The sequence below is a fragment of the Eumetopias jubatus genome, unplaced genomic scaffold (genome assembly GCF_037043125.1).
Source record: "Eumetopias jubatus isolate StellerSeaLion01/CBP00866 unplaced genomic scaffold, mEumJub1_p1.0 scaffold_2, whole genome shotgun sequence".
Taxonomy (NCBI): domain Eukaryota; kingdom Metazoa; phylum Chordata; class Mammalia; order Carnivora; family Otariidae; genus Eumetopias; species Eumetopias jubatus.
In genome coordinates, this window is record NW_028274808.1 from 133532551 (window position 1) to 133550152 (window position 17602).

Consider the following 17602-nt stretch of genomic DNA (forward strand, 5'->3'; position numbering starts at 1 on the left):
CATGAACAAATGGATATCCAATAGTCATGTGGCCATGTGTGTAGTGTGTGTGCGCGCGCATGTGCGCGTGTGTGTGTGTGTGTGTGTGTGTGCGCGCATGTGCACGCAATCATTGTACGGGGGTACAACTCTGGAATCATTACCTGTGTAAATACCAACCAAACTTGGCACTTGCCTTTTCAAATTAATGTTCTTAGCCACAACTCAAGAAGAATAAAAGTTGTGTGTCTTCACTTTTACCAACATGGAATGGTAAAAACGTAAGCCAGAAAACTCTCTTACCTGGAACTACTTCAAAAAGGAATTTTCCTGGGCTCTCTTCATTGCAGGGATGCTCAAGGACTTTATTTCCAGGCAGAAAAATGGTACCCTGTGAACACAGAGGCCCCAAACATCAACATCATCAGAAGGCAAATACTGAATATCATCATCCTCATCAGTGGATATCCAAGGTGTATCTGTAATCCAGTATATAGTAATATGCATCAGATTCATTTATATTCCCAACTGATCAAACATCATGGAACAGAATCATATTCATTCAACTTTTAATAAGTATTTGTTGACCACCTAATGTGTACAAGACACTGTATTAGGTGCTGAGTTCATTTTAAGCACCGATTTATTAAATGCATTCTGTGTGCCAGATTTTTACTGAGCATTCTACCAACATTATATTATTTAATTGTTAGAATTTAGTTGTTACAATAGTCTTATAAGTTAGGTATTATTTTCCCCATTTTATAGCTGTGTAAACCAAGGCAATGATATAAATAACTTAGCCAATGTTACCAGAGCCTTCTCTTGATTATTCCTTCTCTTTTCTGTTAGATTTCTCTCTCTTTAGTGTATTATTTCCATTAGAATTGAGATATACTTAAAATGCTATCCTAATAAAAGATGGGAGGCACCCGGGTGGCCCAGTTAAGCGTCTGCCTTTGGCTGAAGTCATGATCCCAGGGTCCTGGGATCGAGCCCTGCATCAGGCTCCCTGCTCAGCAGGGAGTCTGTTTCTCCTTCTCCCTCTGCCCCTTTCCCTGCTCGTGCTCTCTCTCTCTCTCAAATAAATAAATAAAATCTTTAAAAAAATAAAAATTAAAAATAAAAGATATTACTTTGACTACCCCCTCCAGCTATCATCTTTTTTTTCCTGGCCTAGTAAAGAGTTGCCTACATTGAATCTATTTCCTTACATATATCCACTGCAGCCTGGTTTGTGCACCCACACTTCTAATTACATGATTCTCACAAGTCGCATGCTTGACAATTTTCAATCCTCACTAAATTATGACTTCCCAGGAATATTCAGCACTATTAACCACTCTTTCTTGAAGCATCTTCTTTCCTTGGTTTCTTGGTTTTCTCCAGGTTTTTCTCTTGGTTTTGTGTTGAGACTCTTATGCGGACTCCAAGTGTCCTTTAAATATTAAAGTGTTTCAAAGATGTATCCAATGATTCCTTCTCTTCTGACTCTAGTCTCTCTGGGAGCTATCTCATTCATGCCTATGACTTCAATAACCAGCTATAAACCAATGAACATCAGATTACTATTTCTAACTCAGGGCTCTCTGAGCTTCAGACCTTTATATCCAAGAACTGATTTGAATTCCATCTGGATATCTCAAAAGCATCTTAAATTAAATTTAGTCAATTTTTTAAATTAACATATAATGTATTATTTATTTCAGGGGCACAGGTCTGTGATTCATCAGTCTTACACAATTCACAGCGCTCACCATAGCACATACCCTCCCCAATGTCCATCACCCAGCCACCCTATCCCTCCCACCCCCCACCACTCCAGCAACCCTCAGTTTGTTTCCTGAGATTAAGAGTCTCTTATGGTTTATCTCCATCTCTGGTTTCGTCTTGTTTCATTTTTCCCTCCCTTCCCTTATGATCCTCTGTCTTGTTTCTCAAATTCCTCATATCAGTGAGATCACAACCGACAGAATGGGAGAAGATATTTGCAAATGACATATCAGATAAAGGGCTAGTATCCAAAATCTATAAAGAACTTATCAAACTCAACACCCAAAGAACAAATAATCCAATCAAGAAATGGGCAGAAGACATGAACAGACATTTCTCCAAAGAAGACATCCAAATGGCCAACAGACACAGGAAAAAGTGCTCAACATCGTTCGGCATCAGGGAAATCCAAATCAAAACCTCAATGAGATACCACCCCACACCAGTCAGAATGGCTAAAATTAACAAGTCAGGAAATGACAGATGTTGGTGAGGATGTGGAGAAATTTAGTCCATTTACATGCAATTATTTTGGGTTCTGTTTATGTATTCCCTAGCTTTGTGACTGGCATCTTCTTCCAATCAGTTGCAAAAGCCAGAAAATGTAGCAGTCATCATCTCTAGTATATCTCTACTTCCATCACTCCCTAGTTCAAGTGACTATTGTCTGCAGTCCGGTATGTTTTGTGTGTGTGTGTGTGTGTGTGTGTGTGTGTGTGTTTTAAGATTTTATTTATTTGAGAGAGAGAGAGGGAGAGAGCACAAGTGGGGGGAGGGGCAGAGGGAGAAGCAGACTCTCTGATGAGCAGGGAGCCTGACAGGGGGCTCAATCTCAGGACCCCAAGATCATGACCTGAGCCGAAGGCAAACACTTAACTGACTGAGCCACCCAGGTGCCCCTGTGGTCTGCTATGTTTCAAATTCACTGAATTCCCCATAATACTCAAAATCTTTCAATCCACTTTTTTCCTTAATGTAGTCAAAGTATCTTTAGAGAAACAGAAATTTCACCTTGCAAGTTTCTTGCTTAAAACTCTTCAATGCCTTTCATTTGTCCTAGGATAAAGTTCTGGATGGTCTATAAGCTCATTTTTCTACTTTTTGCTTTTGATGCTTTCTATGACTTTCTATAATCAAGCCAGTAAATAAATAAGTAGTATCATAAATTCTCTAAGTAGTATCATACTCCCGTCTACTTTAGGATTACATTCTTTCCTGGATTATTTTGTAACCACTGACTGAACATCCAAAATATACTTGCATAGCTTCCAGAAAATTTTCCTGCATTGATTTCCATTGTATGCAATTATGTTATTTGTAAAATTATTTGATTAATGCCTCTCTCCATCATTAAACTGTAAGGGAACAAGGATAATACATGTTTTGCTCCCTAATTTACCACCAATGCCTAGTATTTTGCCTGCCATAAGGTTAATGCTAAAAATTGTTGAGTGAATCAGTACTGTGAGTGTAGTAAAGCCAAAATTCAAAACCAAGCATGCTGGATTTAAAAGCCTGTGCTATTGTGAACCATATTCTATCCTCCAGTTTTGCCAGTTTGAAGCAATATTTAGCTCAAGTAATACTGTACTCAATTTTTATCCTACCTGGTTTGGCACAGAAAATTATAGTCATCAACTCCATCCACTTCGAGGCTTAGAGTGATCAAGCATAACAGTCCCTAACTAAAGCCCAAGGAATTATATGTTAGACATACCCCTTTCTGTCCCTGCTTATAAGAGGAAGTGGTGGAGATATTGCCTTAGTTTTCCTCCTCCAGGAAGCAGATTTTCCTGCTTCTCATCATATCTACTGTGTCTAGCCTATGGGTCCCATTTTGTGTTCCAGGACTTTTCAGTAATTTTTTAAAAAAATTACTAAGTACTTTGAAAATATTCATCATAATTAAGATCTTTTTTCTATAGGTTGAATCTATATGGTTTCCATATAAAATGATAAAATCATTGCTTCAATTAAGAGTTTATTTTACTTACTGAAATGATTTTGTGAAGTCATTAAATTTCTGCTTTAGCTGAGTGTTAGAACATAGCATCTCAACTTCTAGACAGACGCAGTATTCATTTATGCATGCATGTGTGCTTGTATACTTGCATGGGGGTCTGTATGGCTCCTGTTTAATTCTGTGCCTTCAGGCTCTACTTAGGATCTTAAACTGTACACACATTGTATAAGTTTAATTCAAGCCACTTTCCTGCACAAATAATTCTCCTGCAAGAGCCATTCTCCTTCAGGAAATCCCCAACCACTTTGCTTGGTCCTTAAAAGGTAAAGTAGTGCTATCCTTTGTTGTTTTTGTCATACATGTGAAATAGCTACTTCTGGCTGAAATTTTGTTTTCATTTTCAAATTTGACATCTTACAGATTCTATATTTTGGCTGTTTTCCAAATAAATTGTGATGTCAGCATAATAGTTTTAATATCAGCAAACAGTGGTTAGGGCAGGATATATTGTAATTGACAAAAATTTGCTCTGGTTAATTCTTTAAGTCATTCAGTAAGTAAAATAAAATTATTTAATCGACACTGCTAACTCGATCACCTTGTACAGAAACCATATAGTTAAAGTCTATAACTGAGAGAAGAGTCTTTTTTTTTTTTGACAGACAGGGAGAGTGTACAAGCAGGGGAAGCAGCAGGCAGAGGGAGAGGGAGGGGCAGGCTCCCTGCTCAGCAGGGAGCCCAATGCAGGGCTGGATCCTAGCACCCTGGGATCATGACCTGAGCCAAAGGCAGACGCTTAACCGTCTGAGCCACCCAGGCGCCCCTAATTGAGAGAAGAGTGTTAATTGTGATAGTTATTTTCAAAGTACTCTGGAATTTTATATTGTTAGAAAATGCAGATAAATTTAAAAAATCTGTAGTTTACCCACTGCCATAGATAATTAATATTAGCTGTATTTGTATATTTTTATGTATATATGTGTATTAACATCTACAGTTGACTTTTACAAAACTATAATAAAAAAAAAAGCCTAATTTGGGCGCCTGGGTGCCTCGGTTGGTTAAGCGACTGCCTTTGGCTCAGGTCATGATCCTGGAGTCCTGGGATCGAGTCCCACATCGGGCTCCCTGCTCAGCAGGGAGTCTGCTTCTCCCTCTGACCCTCTTCCCTCTCGTGCTCTCTATCTCTCATTCTCTCTCTCTCAAATAAATAAATAAAATCTTAAAAAAAAAAAATAAAAAAAGCCTAATTTATTATCTCCTTCAAAACTTAAAAATCATGTATTGTTATTATGCCAATTTAATAATTAACATCATTTTTTAAAACTAAATAGTAGGGGCACCTGGGTGGCTCAGTCATTAAGCGTCTGCCTTCGGCTCAGGTCATAGTCCCAGGGTCCTGGGATCGAGCCCCGCATCAGTCTCCCCGCTCAGCGGGAAGCCTGCTTCTCCCTCTCCCACTCCCCCTGCTTGTGTTCCCTCTCTTGCTGTGTCTCTCTCTGTCAAATAAATAAATAAAATCTTAAAAAAAAAACTAAATAGTATATGCCAATTTAATAATTAACATCGTTTTTTAAAACTAAATAGTATAGTGCTTGTTTGAATATACATGCTTTCACATCCTCTGTTGTAAAGTATTTATGTTTTTTGTAAGTGTTACTATAAAGAATATTTTCATGAACATCCATGAAGCTAAATCCTTGAGCTCCTGCTTAACTTATTCTGTAGGACAAATCCCTCAGAGAGAAATCAGTAGTCAAAAAGTATGCACTGTTTATATGGGTTTGGTTAATTCTTTCCAGAGCTGCTCTAAATTAGCTAAGCAAACAAATAAACAACTAATGAGCAAGTAAAATAAAAGTGCCCAATCCGACTGAGAAGTAGTTTATTGAGACACTACCACGCGCCAGATATTATTTCTAAAACTATTTCAGATGATGTGAAGTGTGTGAAAGAAATAAACTCTTTACTCTCAATACAAGAATAACATGACTACACAAGAAATAAGTACCTACAAGTATGTAGAAAAGCAAACAGATAAAATAAAAGTTTGAGAGTGTCATTAGAGAGGTCTGATTAGTTAAGAAAGGTAATATGAAAAAATGGTTTTTAAAGGAAGATTCGATTTTAAGATTTAGTGAGCTAGGGGTAATCTTCTAAAATGGAGGAAATCACATCTGCAAAAGCAGTAATTAGGGCCATGTGCGCAGAGCACATTAGAATAAGAGAATTTTCACATGGAGGAATAATTAGGAAGTAAAGACTGTTGGTGAAGTTGAGGACACCCCGTGGAAAATCTAGCCCAGGGCAGAGGATGCTGTACTTGACATCCATAACAACTGAGAACATGAGCAGGCTCTAGAGCAAAGCAGATGGAGATTTAAGAATACCAGCCTCTTAGAAGTTTGTTACCATGAAGCAATTAATTTGTCAGAGATAGCAACATCAAGACTTACCAAAAGTCTGTGTTGGCAGCAGAAATGGCATAAATTTTCCCCAGAGATGCATTACTGGAGATATCATTTTCAGAAACATAAAAGAAACTGGACAGAGTTTAAACAATAGTGAATGAAGAAGGAAGAGTCGAAGATGACTTCAGTTTTTCTCTTCTGTATATCTAGAAGAAAGGTGGTGCCTTTTATTTGAAATGGGGAATAAAGAAGAATTAAGCTCTAATAAGCTCATGTACTTGAGCCAAAATTGTGTGATATTCTTTAATTTTCTGTTCGCTTGTAGTTGGGCTGGATGCTCTCTGTTTGCCCCTCCCCCATCTTCTTTCCACCCATCACTCTATTCTGTATTTCAGGAAAGTAATCTCTATAAGTTTCAAAAACCAGGCTCTCTTGACCTCTGACTTCAGTTTGGTTTTGAGAGGTCATAGCAGAAGTTAAGAAGGCCACAAGAGAGACAGACTGAGGTGCTTATTGACCTGCCCTCCTCCATGCTAGCCAGAAATTTGGCCCTCGTTGCACTGGATACCTTAGTCCACATCTTCTAAATTTGCAGGCTTCCCCTGGTTCCAGTGGAGCTAACAGGCTCGGGATGTTTTCCCTATTTGTGGATTTCTATGAACCGTTCCAACACTTTATAAATGGTTTCTTTATCATACAGTCTACAATTACCCCTTTTAAAGTGGAGCCATCAATTTCTTGCTGGGATCTTGAGTGACAAAATAGGTTGCAGGTGCTCTGAGTTTTCTAAGAAATAGCATATTATCCTACGATGTGCAATATGCGTCATTGTTAATTTTGGAGGGTCAAGGACAAGAGGCTCAAGTATAAGAAAGAGATGTAACCTTTTTGATGGAAGTTTAGTGCATACGGCAACAGTTACATGTCAATAACTAACCAGCATATTCAGAATGGAATTATGCTTATTTTTATCCATTATAGGAAATATCTTTTCCTAAAGAATCTTTAAAATTTCAAAATGAGATAATATGTTAAAATCTCTTATAGTTTGAGAGCTAAGAGTTGGCAAAAGAAACATAGTTCAGAACGATAATAGTGTCTCATTTTCAGCCTAAATTGCTATTAGAAAAGAAGCTCATCTTTAGTTACTACCAAATCACTGAGCCAAAACCACAAGATATTGGGGTAAAAGCAAGATGATGTTGAAAATAAGCACAGTCATCTTATTCTCTAGAATTTGAATTGAAAAAAGAAATGTATGCATGTGCAGTACCTTTGTTAGTTTCTATGAGCACACCAATAAGAATTTTTTTCCAGCACTAACAATAATCATGAACATCACAAGGGACTAGGCAAAGTCTCAGCTTGACGATATATATATATATATGTGTTTTTAATGCAACTAGAAAGAGGTTGAAAAATGACATCAAGGGGAAATCGCTATTATTCAACAGTTTTTTTTAGAGTAACATAGGTTGATTTTTTTTCCTTTGTAGCAAGTAATTTCATTAAGTCATTGAACAAATACTTATTTAACAGCACTTGGCATAAGACAGTCCCTCTCCTAGGCACAAAGGATATAATGGAGAGAAATTCCAATAATGTCTTTGCACTCTTGGATCTTAGGATCACTCAGGGAAGGTTGAAAATTGAAAAAAAAATGATATAAAATTTTACCCAGAAGCACTCCGGCCATATAACAGTCTCCCAGTGACAATGAAGTTTCTGGTTCGGTAAATCTGCTCTGCAGTTAATCTGCTTAGTTTCAGATTCCCACTCTACCACCAGTTAGCCATAAGACTTCAGGAAGACTGTTATCCTCCCTTTTCCTCAGCTTCTACAGTCTTAAAATGGGATTAAAAATAGAACCTACTTCATAAAGTCACTATGAGCTAATATGGGTAGTTTTCAGAAAAATGTCTCATACATACTAAATTTTTTTAGCTGCTTTCAATATAAAAAAAAATCTTTCTATATCCCAGAAGCCTCAAGGATATTTTGGGCCCATATTTTGCAAATCCCCAAATAATGAGGTAGCTCTAGTAAAGGTTCAATATGTATCTGCTAGTATTATCATCTAGTCAAGTAAACAGGGAGGTAAACTAATTAAAAAATTTTAAGTTATTTTTTACTATCGTTTGTAAAGCTAAACTAACCAAAAGAAGCAAACCTCTAATTAACAATCAAAATAGTAAATAGCATGGGATAATGATATTGATAATGATGATTGCTGACATTTCTTACCTATTAGTTTGCTAAATCAATATGTACACTGTTTACATCATTCATTTGCTCATTGACTTTGTGATGTAGGTATTTCTCATTTTAGAGATGAAGAAATGAAGCTCAGGGAGGCATAGAGCCTGACACAGTAAATTCCTATACATATTTGAACAAAAAATGAATGAATAAATGAATACAAGCTGCTTTAAGGACTTTATCTTTGATTAGTGACCCAATTTATATTCCTATTTCTAATCAATTACTGCTTTTTAAAGCAGGTTGGAGAAGTTTTATAAAGAGTTATTAAGTTTTTTCTTAGCCTCTGAAATTAGTTACACCAATTCCTGGAATGCTGCTGGGAGGGAAGTGAAGGGGAGACTTGCAAATCTACATTTTAGAATCTACCAGAGTAATTTTGATGTGAAAATTCTTTGGGGAACACTGACCTAAGCATTGTTATAATTGCCTTACAGAGAAAGAGCACAGTATTCACAAAGCTGGGCACCTTGTAGAATGTACTGTTTTTCCTCAAAGTAATAGATGTAATATTTCCAAACCATTATTTAAATTAACCATGACAAACATAATAGCATGAGACTATTTTATAATTATTGAATAAACAGAAATAAATTCTCTATATAGATGTCTCAGGTTGCTACTTTATATTAACTGCAGATTTAGCACTTGAGAAGCATTGTCATTCTGCATTCATTTTCATTTAAAGCAGCATTTACATAATATTATTACACATGTTCAGATCCTAGGAGGTTAATTAATTATGCATTAATTGTGATGGAGAGAAATATGTAACGTATTTTGATATAATTCATTTAAAAGCTTTTAACCCTTTCTTCTCAGACACAAGGACCCATGTCAACACCCCCTCTGGACAGAACAGAAGTACATAAATTTATTCCCCAGTGGAGTCCTCCTGCACAAACATTCACTCTGGGAACATGGCCATTACCTGTCTAGCTACATTTAGATCACTCCTATTTGTCTACATGTTCTTGATTTATTGGAAAATGGAGAAACTCCTTGACAACAGGAGGAAAACAGATTAGGAATATGGGAAAAGGAAGACATTATTATTCAAAATTCAAAATTCTATAATCATACTCTCAAAATTGGTAGAGACCTTAGAAATGACCATCCTCATGCTTATTAAATATATGAATCCCTTTTCAATACCACGGTCATCCAGAGTTCAGCTGGAATATCTCACTAATTTCCTTATGGTGTTCCATGCCATTTTTGAAAGATTTAAATTAATTAATTCTCAATTAATTAATTAATTGGGAGAAAAAATCCAAATGTTGACACAAAATCCATCCCCCAACAATTACTAACTTTGGAGTGAAATCCCCTTTTTCCATCTTGAATCTTACAGCTAATATCTACTGAGATTTATGTGCCAACCCTCTGCTGTATATTATAATCTTCTAAAAAGCCCTATGTGGAGGTACAATTATAACTGTCCATTTCACGGAATGTTGAGGCATAAAAAGATGAGTAACATGCAGCTGGTGAAGTGCAGAGATGCAACCTGACCCCCCTGACGTTAAAGCTCCACTTCCTTTATATGATAGAAAGCTACAATGCAATGTTCACTTGCTTGTTTTTTCATCAAATATATATTTAGTATGTACCATGTGCTGAGGATGCTAAATGCTTAGGGAAAAAAATGGAGATGTTAATAAGTGGTTATCTTTGACTATTCAGGTTGTAGACAATTTTTATTTTGCTAAGTTTTTCCTATTTTTAAAATAATTTTAAAACAGCACATTTTACTAGCATACCAAGAAAAAATATATTTTTTAGAAAACAAAGAAAAATGACAGGAGAAATCAAGGTTGGATAGGGGCATTTGGAATCTCAAGGTTAAATTTCTGCTTTGCAGTAAAGACTGTGGAAGACAGTTCAAGGCCATGTCTAAATATAGTATAGTACTCTGAATAATGGCCACCCAAAGATAGCAGGTCCTAATTCCTGGAACCTGTAAATGTAATCTTATCAGCAAAAAGGGTCTCTGTGGATGTAATTCAGTTAAGAATCCTGACAGAGAATTACCCTGGATTATCTGGGTGGGCCTTAAATCCAATCACAAATATCTTTATAAAAGAGGCAGATATGGTGTGCCTGGGTGGTGCAGTCCATTGAGTGTCAGACTCTTGGTTTCTGCTCAGGTTGTGATCTCAGAGTCATGAGATCGAGCACCGCCTAGAGTTCCCTGCTCCCTGCTCCGGGCAGAGTGGACTTGAGATTCTTACTGCCTCTCCCTCTGTACCACCCTCCCACGCTCCCCCCCACTCCCTCTCCCAAATAAAGAAAGAAACATTAAAAAAAAAATAAAAGAGGCAGATATGATAATCACACAGGAGGAGATGTGGAAATAGATGCAAAGACTGAAAGGACATAGTCACAAGCCAGGAAATGGTGACAGTCACCAGAAGCTGGAAGTGTTCACTCCTAGAGCCTCTCAAAGTCTGGCCCTGCCTATATATCTTCATTTCCCCAAATCTTTTGAACTCAGAACTGTGAGAGAATAAATTTCTGTTGTTTCAAGCCATCACATTTGTGGGAATTTGTTAGGGCAGTCAAAGGAAACTAATGTACATAAGTTAATACATATAAAACATACTTTGGAAGCAAATGATCCCTTGTGAGGAGCCGTAAAAAGTTGAGGTTTTGAAAGAAGACCACTGCTAATTCTCAAAGTGTTGGTAAGTGACGGCTAGCCTCTAATTAGCCAATGATTCTGGGGGTGAGTCCCCAGTATACAAGGTACTGAAATTAGGTGGTAGCCAAAGAAAATCCCTCCTTACCCCACCCTCGACTCTCAATATGAGGAACTGATTAGTGTCACCTTCATGTTTTTGGAACCCCAGAACAGAGTATCTGTGGTAAGGTTAAGAGTCTTTATTTGGAGAGGACTGAGGCTTTTTTTTTTTTTTTAAAGATTGTATTTATTTATTTGAGAGAGAGAGAGAGCACATGAGAGGGGGTTGGGTCAGAGGGAGAGGCCAACTCCCCGCCCAGCAGGGAGCCCGATGCTGCCCGATCCAGGGACTCCAGGATCATGACCTGAGCAGGAGGCAGCCGCCCAACCATCTGAGCCACCCAGGGGCCCTGGAGAGGACTGAATTTAATTGCTAACCCCTCTCAATTAATTACTGGGACCTTGACTTTGTATTTTATGTCCGACAATATATACCATTTTAAAACGTTTATTATTTCTCAACCAGAAAAAGAACTGTCAGCTTTTCAGAAGGTGGTAAATGCCAAAGGTTTCAAGTGAGGTCTATGGCAGTAGGAGAAAAAGAATATTCTTTTGGAGCTTATGTCTCATTATGAAATAGAAATACAAAGAGCAAAAACATAGCTCTATAATATCTATTATGGGAAACCCTGGAACCCCAAAAACAAGGGTCCAATAAGCCATTTTCAATGGACCAGAAAACTGATGATAATTAAAATAGTTCCATTTAACCTTTTATCTTAAATAACTAATAAACACTTTGTGTATTTAAAAATAAAGTGGAGGGCGCCTGGGTGGCTTACTCGGTTAATTGTCTGCCCTCACCTCAGGTCATGATCCTGGGGTCCTGGGATTGAGCCCCAAGAAGGGCTCCAGCAGGGACCCTGCTTCTCTCTCCCCTTTTGCGCCCCCACCAGCCCTGCTTGTGGGTGTTCTCTCTCTCTCAAATACATAAATAAAATCTTTAAAAAAATAAATAAAAATAAAGTGGAAAAAAAACGTGATTCAACCTTGCAAGAAACTGTATAAAAGGTAAACCTATAGTCCCAAAATAAATTGAGATGCTAAATATAAAGAATTTGCTATTTTTTAAACAACCAAGTATAATTGTTTTATAGTTAAATAACTTACCATATATTTAAATTAAAATTGGGAAGTTTATTTGGAAGAAAAATGTCTTTAGCAGGAAGAAGGCAACCTAGGACTTAATCATACTTGCTTTTGACACTGAACTTTAAAAAAAAAAATCTCCTTTGACTTAAGGTACACCTACTTTTCTTGGCTTTCCTCTACTTTGAACTATAGTCAATTATGTTCAAAATGATGCTTAAAGTATGGTGCTGAAGTTGCATATGCAGTGCAGGTTTACTTGTGTAAAGATAATATGCTTTCGCAAAATTACAAAAGTTTGACAACATTTTCTATTGGTAAAGAAGGCAGCACTCTTGGGGCGCCTGGGTGGCTCCGTTGGTTAAGCATCTACCTTTGGCTCAGGTTATGATCTCAGGGTCCTGGAATCAAGCCCTGCTCAGGGCTCCCTGCTCAGCCAGGAGTCTGCTTCTCCCTCTCCCTCTGCCTCTGCCTCTCCCCCTGTTCCTGCTTTCTCTAAAACTCACTCTCATAATAAATAAAATCTTAGAAAGAAAGAAAGAAAGAAAGAAAGAAAGAAAGAAAGAAAGAAAGAAAGAAAGAAAGAAAGGAAGAAAGAAAGAAAGAAAGAAAGAAAAAAGAAAGAAATAAAGAAAGCACTCTCATGTAGGAGGTGGTAGGAAGGAAAAATACTAAAATTCTTATAGAAGGTACTTTGGTGATATTTATCACACTCAGAAAGCTAAGAAACGACATATATGCAAGGTTATTTGCATTACAAATAGCAGAACTGGAAACAACTCAGGTGTTCATTAATGAAAAATTGATTTAATAAACTATGATATATCTGCCTAATGGAGTATTATGCAGTCATAAAAATAAAATAATTTATATCTATCAGAGAATTTGTATATTAGCTCTCTAGAGAGCTATATATAGATACACACATATATATGTACATATATAGCTAAATGCATATACAGAAAATAATAATATATACATATTTAGGATTTTTCAATGTACACATTTAGGACTGTTTTGATTTTGAAGTCATATGAATGTTTTACCTATTCATAAATTAAATTTAAAATGAAAATAATATGCAAAAATAAAATGTAAATAATATTAAAACAAAAATATAATCATAAACTATTAATACTTCTCTCTACACTGTTGAATTTTTTAAATATCCCTTTTACTTTTTTCTCCAGAATTTCTACATTGCAAAAATATTACTTTTTTAACATGAAAAGATAACCCTTTTATGTAAAGAGCTGTTTTGAATTAATTCACTCACAGTGTTAAAGATACAGCTAGTGGGCTCTGTGTTATTCTGGATATACTAAGGTGACTTGGAACTGAGAAACTGCAGTGAGTATGAGCCTAGGCCCATTTAAAAACCGTTTGGGGGGGAATTTTGTTTCATATTTAAGTTTCTTTGATAATGTGTGTATATGTGTGTGTGTAGGAATATTTTATTCTAAATTTAAATTTGGCTTTCCTTGGCAAATAGCTACTCTTCTTGCTTAGCAAAATAATCTCAGAGGAAAATATCAGTGACTAAAGTTTTGGATTCAATAGTCTAGTATTTTTTTTTAATAGTCTAGTATTTTTAATCTCAGAAGTTCCATTGATTTTATAGTTGCTCTCCCATGATAGCACACATTATGTTTGTTCCTGGCTCCTGCCCCAAGCTACTCAAGTGTCATTGACTTCTTTCCCTGCCTTAAAAACATTGAATTGGCTGCTATGATTAAGAAGCAAATAATACATTATATGTTAAAAAAAGAAGGAGAAGAAGGTAGTAGGAAGGGAAAAATGAAGGTGGGGGGAATCGGAGGGGGAGACAAACCATGAGAGATGATGGGCTCTGAAAAACAAACTGAGGGTTCTAGAGGGGAGGGGGTGGGGGGATGGGTTAGCCTGGTGATGGGTATTAAGGAGGGCACGTACTGAATGGAGCGCTGGGTGTTATACGCAAACAATGAATCATGGAACACTACATCAAAAACTAATGATGTAATGTATGGTAATTAACTTAACATAATAAAAAAAAGATAAAAAAATAAAAAAAAGGAAGCAAAGTATTTCAATTCTAAATATACATTTTCACCCTGCCCTTGTCAGATCAACCAGACAAAATTAATGTGATAATCCAATCAAAATCTAATTTACAACAGTTAAAATTAATACAACAATATTCCCACTTCTAAAATACATTAAGTGGGTTTTGGGTTGTTGCTGTTGTTCTGGTTGCTATTTTAACATGCATCGATTTCCTACACTTAAGAAAGCACTGTAACAAAACACAAGGCCAGATATCATGACAATGCTATAATCATGCAACATGAATTTTTGTTGCATTTCTTCCCTGAGTCAGAAAATGTTTTGAGTGAAGCTACAGCAGCATAGAAAATAGATAACACTCCTGTTCTCACCAAGCTTATATTTTAAGAAAAGAATACATACATATATCTGTCCATTTATAAATAAAATTTAAAACATAAGGGAATAATTAGATAATGTAAAATGCTGGGTTGTAATTAAAATAGGGTGGTATGTTTGAAAGTGCCTGGATGGCTACTTTGGAAAGACTGTTCAAAGAAGTCCTCTCTGAGCAGGGGACATTTTAGCTGTGATCTAAATGCTAAGAAAAGTCCATCCATGTGAGGATGAAGGGGAAAATGTCGATGTTTGAGAGGAAGGCAGGGGTACTCAAACCCTGCTTTATAAGCTAAGGTTAAGTGTTTGTATTTTTATTCTAAAGGCAATGAGAAGCCATTGAAAGGTTTTGAGCACAGTATCACCTGATTTTTATTTATTTTATTTTAATTCAATATAGTTCACATACAGTGTTATAATAGTTTCAGCTGTACAATATAGTGATTCAACACTTCCATACATCACCCAATGCTCATCATGATAAGTATACTTAACCCCCATCACATGTTTCACTGATCTGCCTTTTTAAAAGAACACTTTGACTATTGAATAGAAAATATATTGTAGAGATACAAGAGAAGCAGCAGGAGGCTAGGCTAGTTCAAGATAAAGAAGATTGGTAGCCACTGAGAAAAAGTAAGGTGTTGTTATTTGGATTATGTTTTGACGGTAAACAGGATTTGGTAATGTGTTGGGTGTGGAGCTCAAGGAAAGAAGAGGAAACAAACCTAGAATTGTGTCAGCATTAGAATGCTGGGTGATCTCATATATTATAATGGGGGAGATAGGGTAGGGAAGAAACAGGATTTGGGGGAAAATCAGGAGTTTGGTATACAGTAAGTATAAAGTGCCCATTAGACATACAAGAAAATGACAGTAGGAAGTTAGATATATGAGTCTCAAGTTCCAGAGACAGATTCAAGCTGAAGATTTACTTTTGAGAGTCCTCTGACTATAAATTGCATTTGAAATCACAAAATTCATTCAGGTAATCCAGGGAGAATGTATAGCCTAGTTAAGGTAGGAGGCCAAGGGAAGATCTTCAGAGCACGCCTAGATCTAGGGGGCCTACAGTGGAGAGGGAGCCAGATGGAAGACAGAGGAGGGGTCAGGGAAGAAGAAGGGGCAGGTACAGGACGACGAAAATCCCAGTAAGAAAGCATTACAAGAGGGGCGCCTGGGTGGCTCAGTCGTTAAGCGTCTGCCTTCAGCTCAGGTCATGGTCCCAGGGTCCTGGGATCGAGCCCCACATCGGGCTCCCTGCTCGGTAAGAAGCCTGCTTCTCCCTCTCCCACTCCCCCTGCTTGTTTTCCCTCTCTTGCTGTGTCTCTCTCTGTCAAATAAATAAATCTTAAAAAAGAAAAGAAAAGAAAGCATTACAAGAATGGTCATCTGCATTAAATGTTGTGGAACAATCAAATGAGAGCACAACTAGAACACTGACAGACAGACCTGGTCCAAAAGAAGATACTGGGCAATCTCAAGGGACTGGTAGAAAAGCAAGTTTTACTCCAGTGGGCTGAAGAAAGAATCTGTGACAGGCAGGTGTACACAGTTATTACAGATAACTTCCCCTAAAATTTTCATGTGACAGGGATCTGGCAAATGATTAGTAACAGGATGAATGCAGGTACCAAGGTGTTTGTGTTTTGTCCTATTTTGTTTTAGGGGAGGATATAATAGAGAGTATTTACTTGCTGCTGGCAATGATTTAGTAGAAATGGGAACAAGAATCCCAGAACCATTTACTGAGAAATCTATTCTTTCCCAACTGATCTTCCTATCTCTGCCAGCTCTGTTATTAAATACTTTTCACATATGTGAGGATCTGTGTTATTTTGTTCTATTGGTCAATTTGTCCTTACATGAATAATATATTACATGAGTTATATACTATATTAATTATTACCATATTTGATAAGGTAAGTCTTGTTTCATTCTCCTTCATCAGAAATGGCCTATCTATTCTTGGCCCTTTGCACTTCCATATAAAGTTAGAACCTCCTTATCAACACCTCCCTCCAAAATATCCTGTTAGGATATTTATTGGCACTGCATTGAATCCATAGATCAATTCCCTTCTTACAATATGAAACATTTATAATATTAATGGAATCTTTACAGGATTAAGACTTCCAATCCATAAACATGTTCCATCTCTCCATTAATATAGGTTTTTAAATGTCTTTCCACAAATAATTGTGTATATTTTCATATATATACAAATTTCTAATTGTATTTATGCTATTATATATTATATATGCAGTGTATGTATATATATACACATATATGTGTGTGTATATATATATATATACTTTGTATATTTTGATGCTTTTTAAAATAGCATGTAAAAATATGCTTTTGAACTATTTACTGCTAGGATACGAAAATGTATATTGATTTTATATACATTAATCTTGTTAAACTCTTATCTGCAACATATCTGAGGGTTTTCTAGGCACATATATTGTCTGTAGATAATGGCAGTTGTGTGTCTTCTTCTCCAGTCCTTCAACAGTTTCTTTCTTTTATCTTAATGTTTGCTGACCAGGACCCACAAATAAAATGGTGAATTGAAGTAATGATCACATATATTCTTAACTAAGTCCAAGTATTAAGAAGAATGTTTTCAATGTGCCATTATTAACTGTAATGACTGCTACAGGTTTTTTGTTTCTTTAAAAAAAAGACTTTATTTATTTATTTGACAGAGAGCACAAGCAGGGAGAGCTACAGGCAGAGAGAGGGAGAAGCAGGCTCCCTGCTGAACAGGTAACCGGATGCGGGGCTCATTCCCAGGACTGTGGGATCATGACCTGAGCCAAAGGCAGACACTTAACCAACCGACTGAGCCTCCCAGGCACGCCTGCTAGAGGTTTTTAATAAGATACTCTTTATCGCTTAGTTTGCCAAGAATTGCTTTGTTTTGTTTTTCAATATCATGAATAGAAGTTAAATTTTATT

General features: G+C 36.7%; 1 protein-coding gene across 4 annotated transcripts in view; it reads right to left on the reverse strand.

The window, feature by feature from the left end:
* Positions 1-17602, reverse strand: part of ARHGAP24 (Rho GTPase activating protein 24) — a 489891-nt gene that overhangs the window by 264270 nt on the left and 208019 nt on the right. For 3 of the 4 annotated variants that reach the window (XM_028124176.2, XM_028124177.2, XM_028124178.2), the window contains exon 3: positions 283-370. In XM_028124176.2, coding sequence (XP_027979977.1) covers positions 283-370 — 88 coding nt within the window. Of the gene's footprint in view, positions 1-282; positions 371-17602 lie in introns of those variants that run through there. The other variant, XM_028124179.1, reaches the window with a different exon arrangement.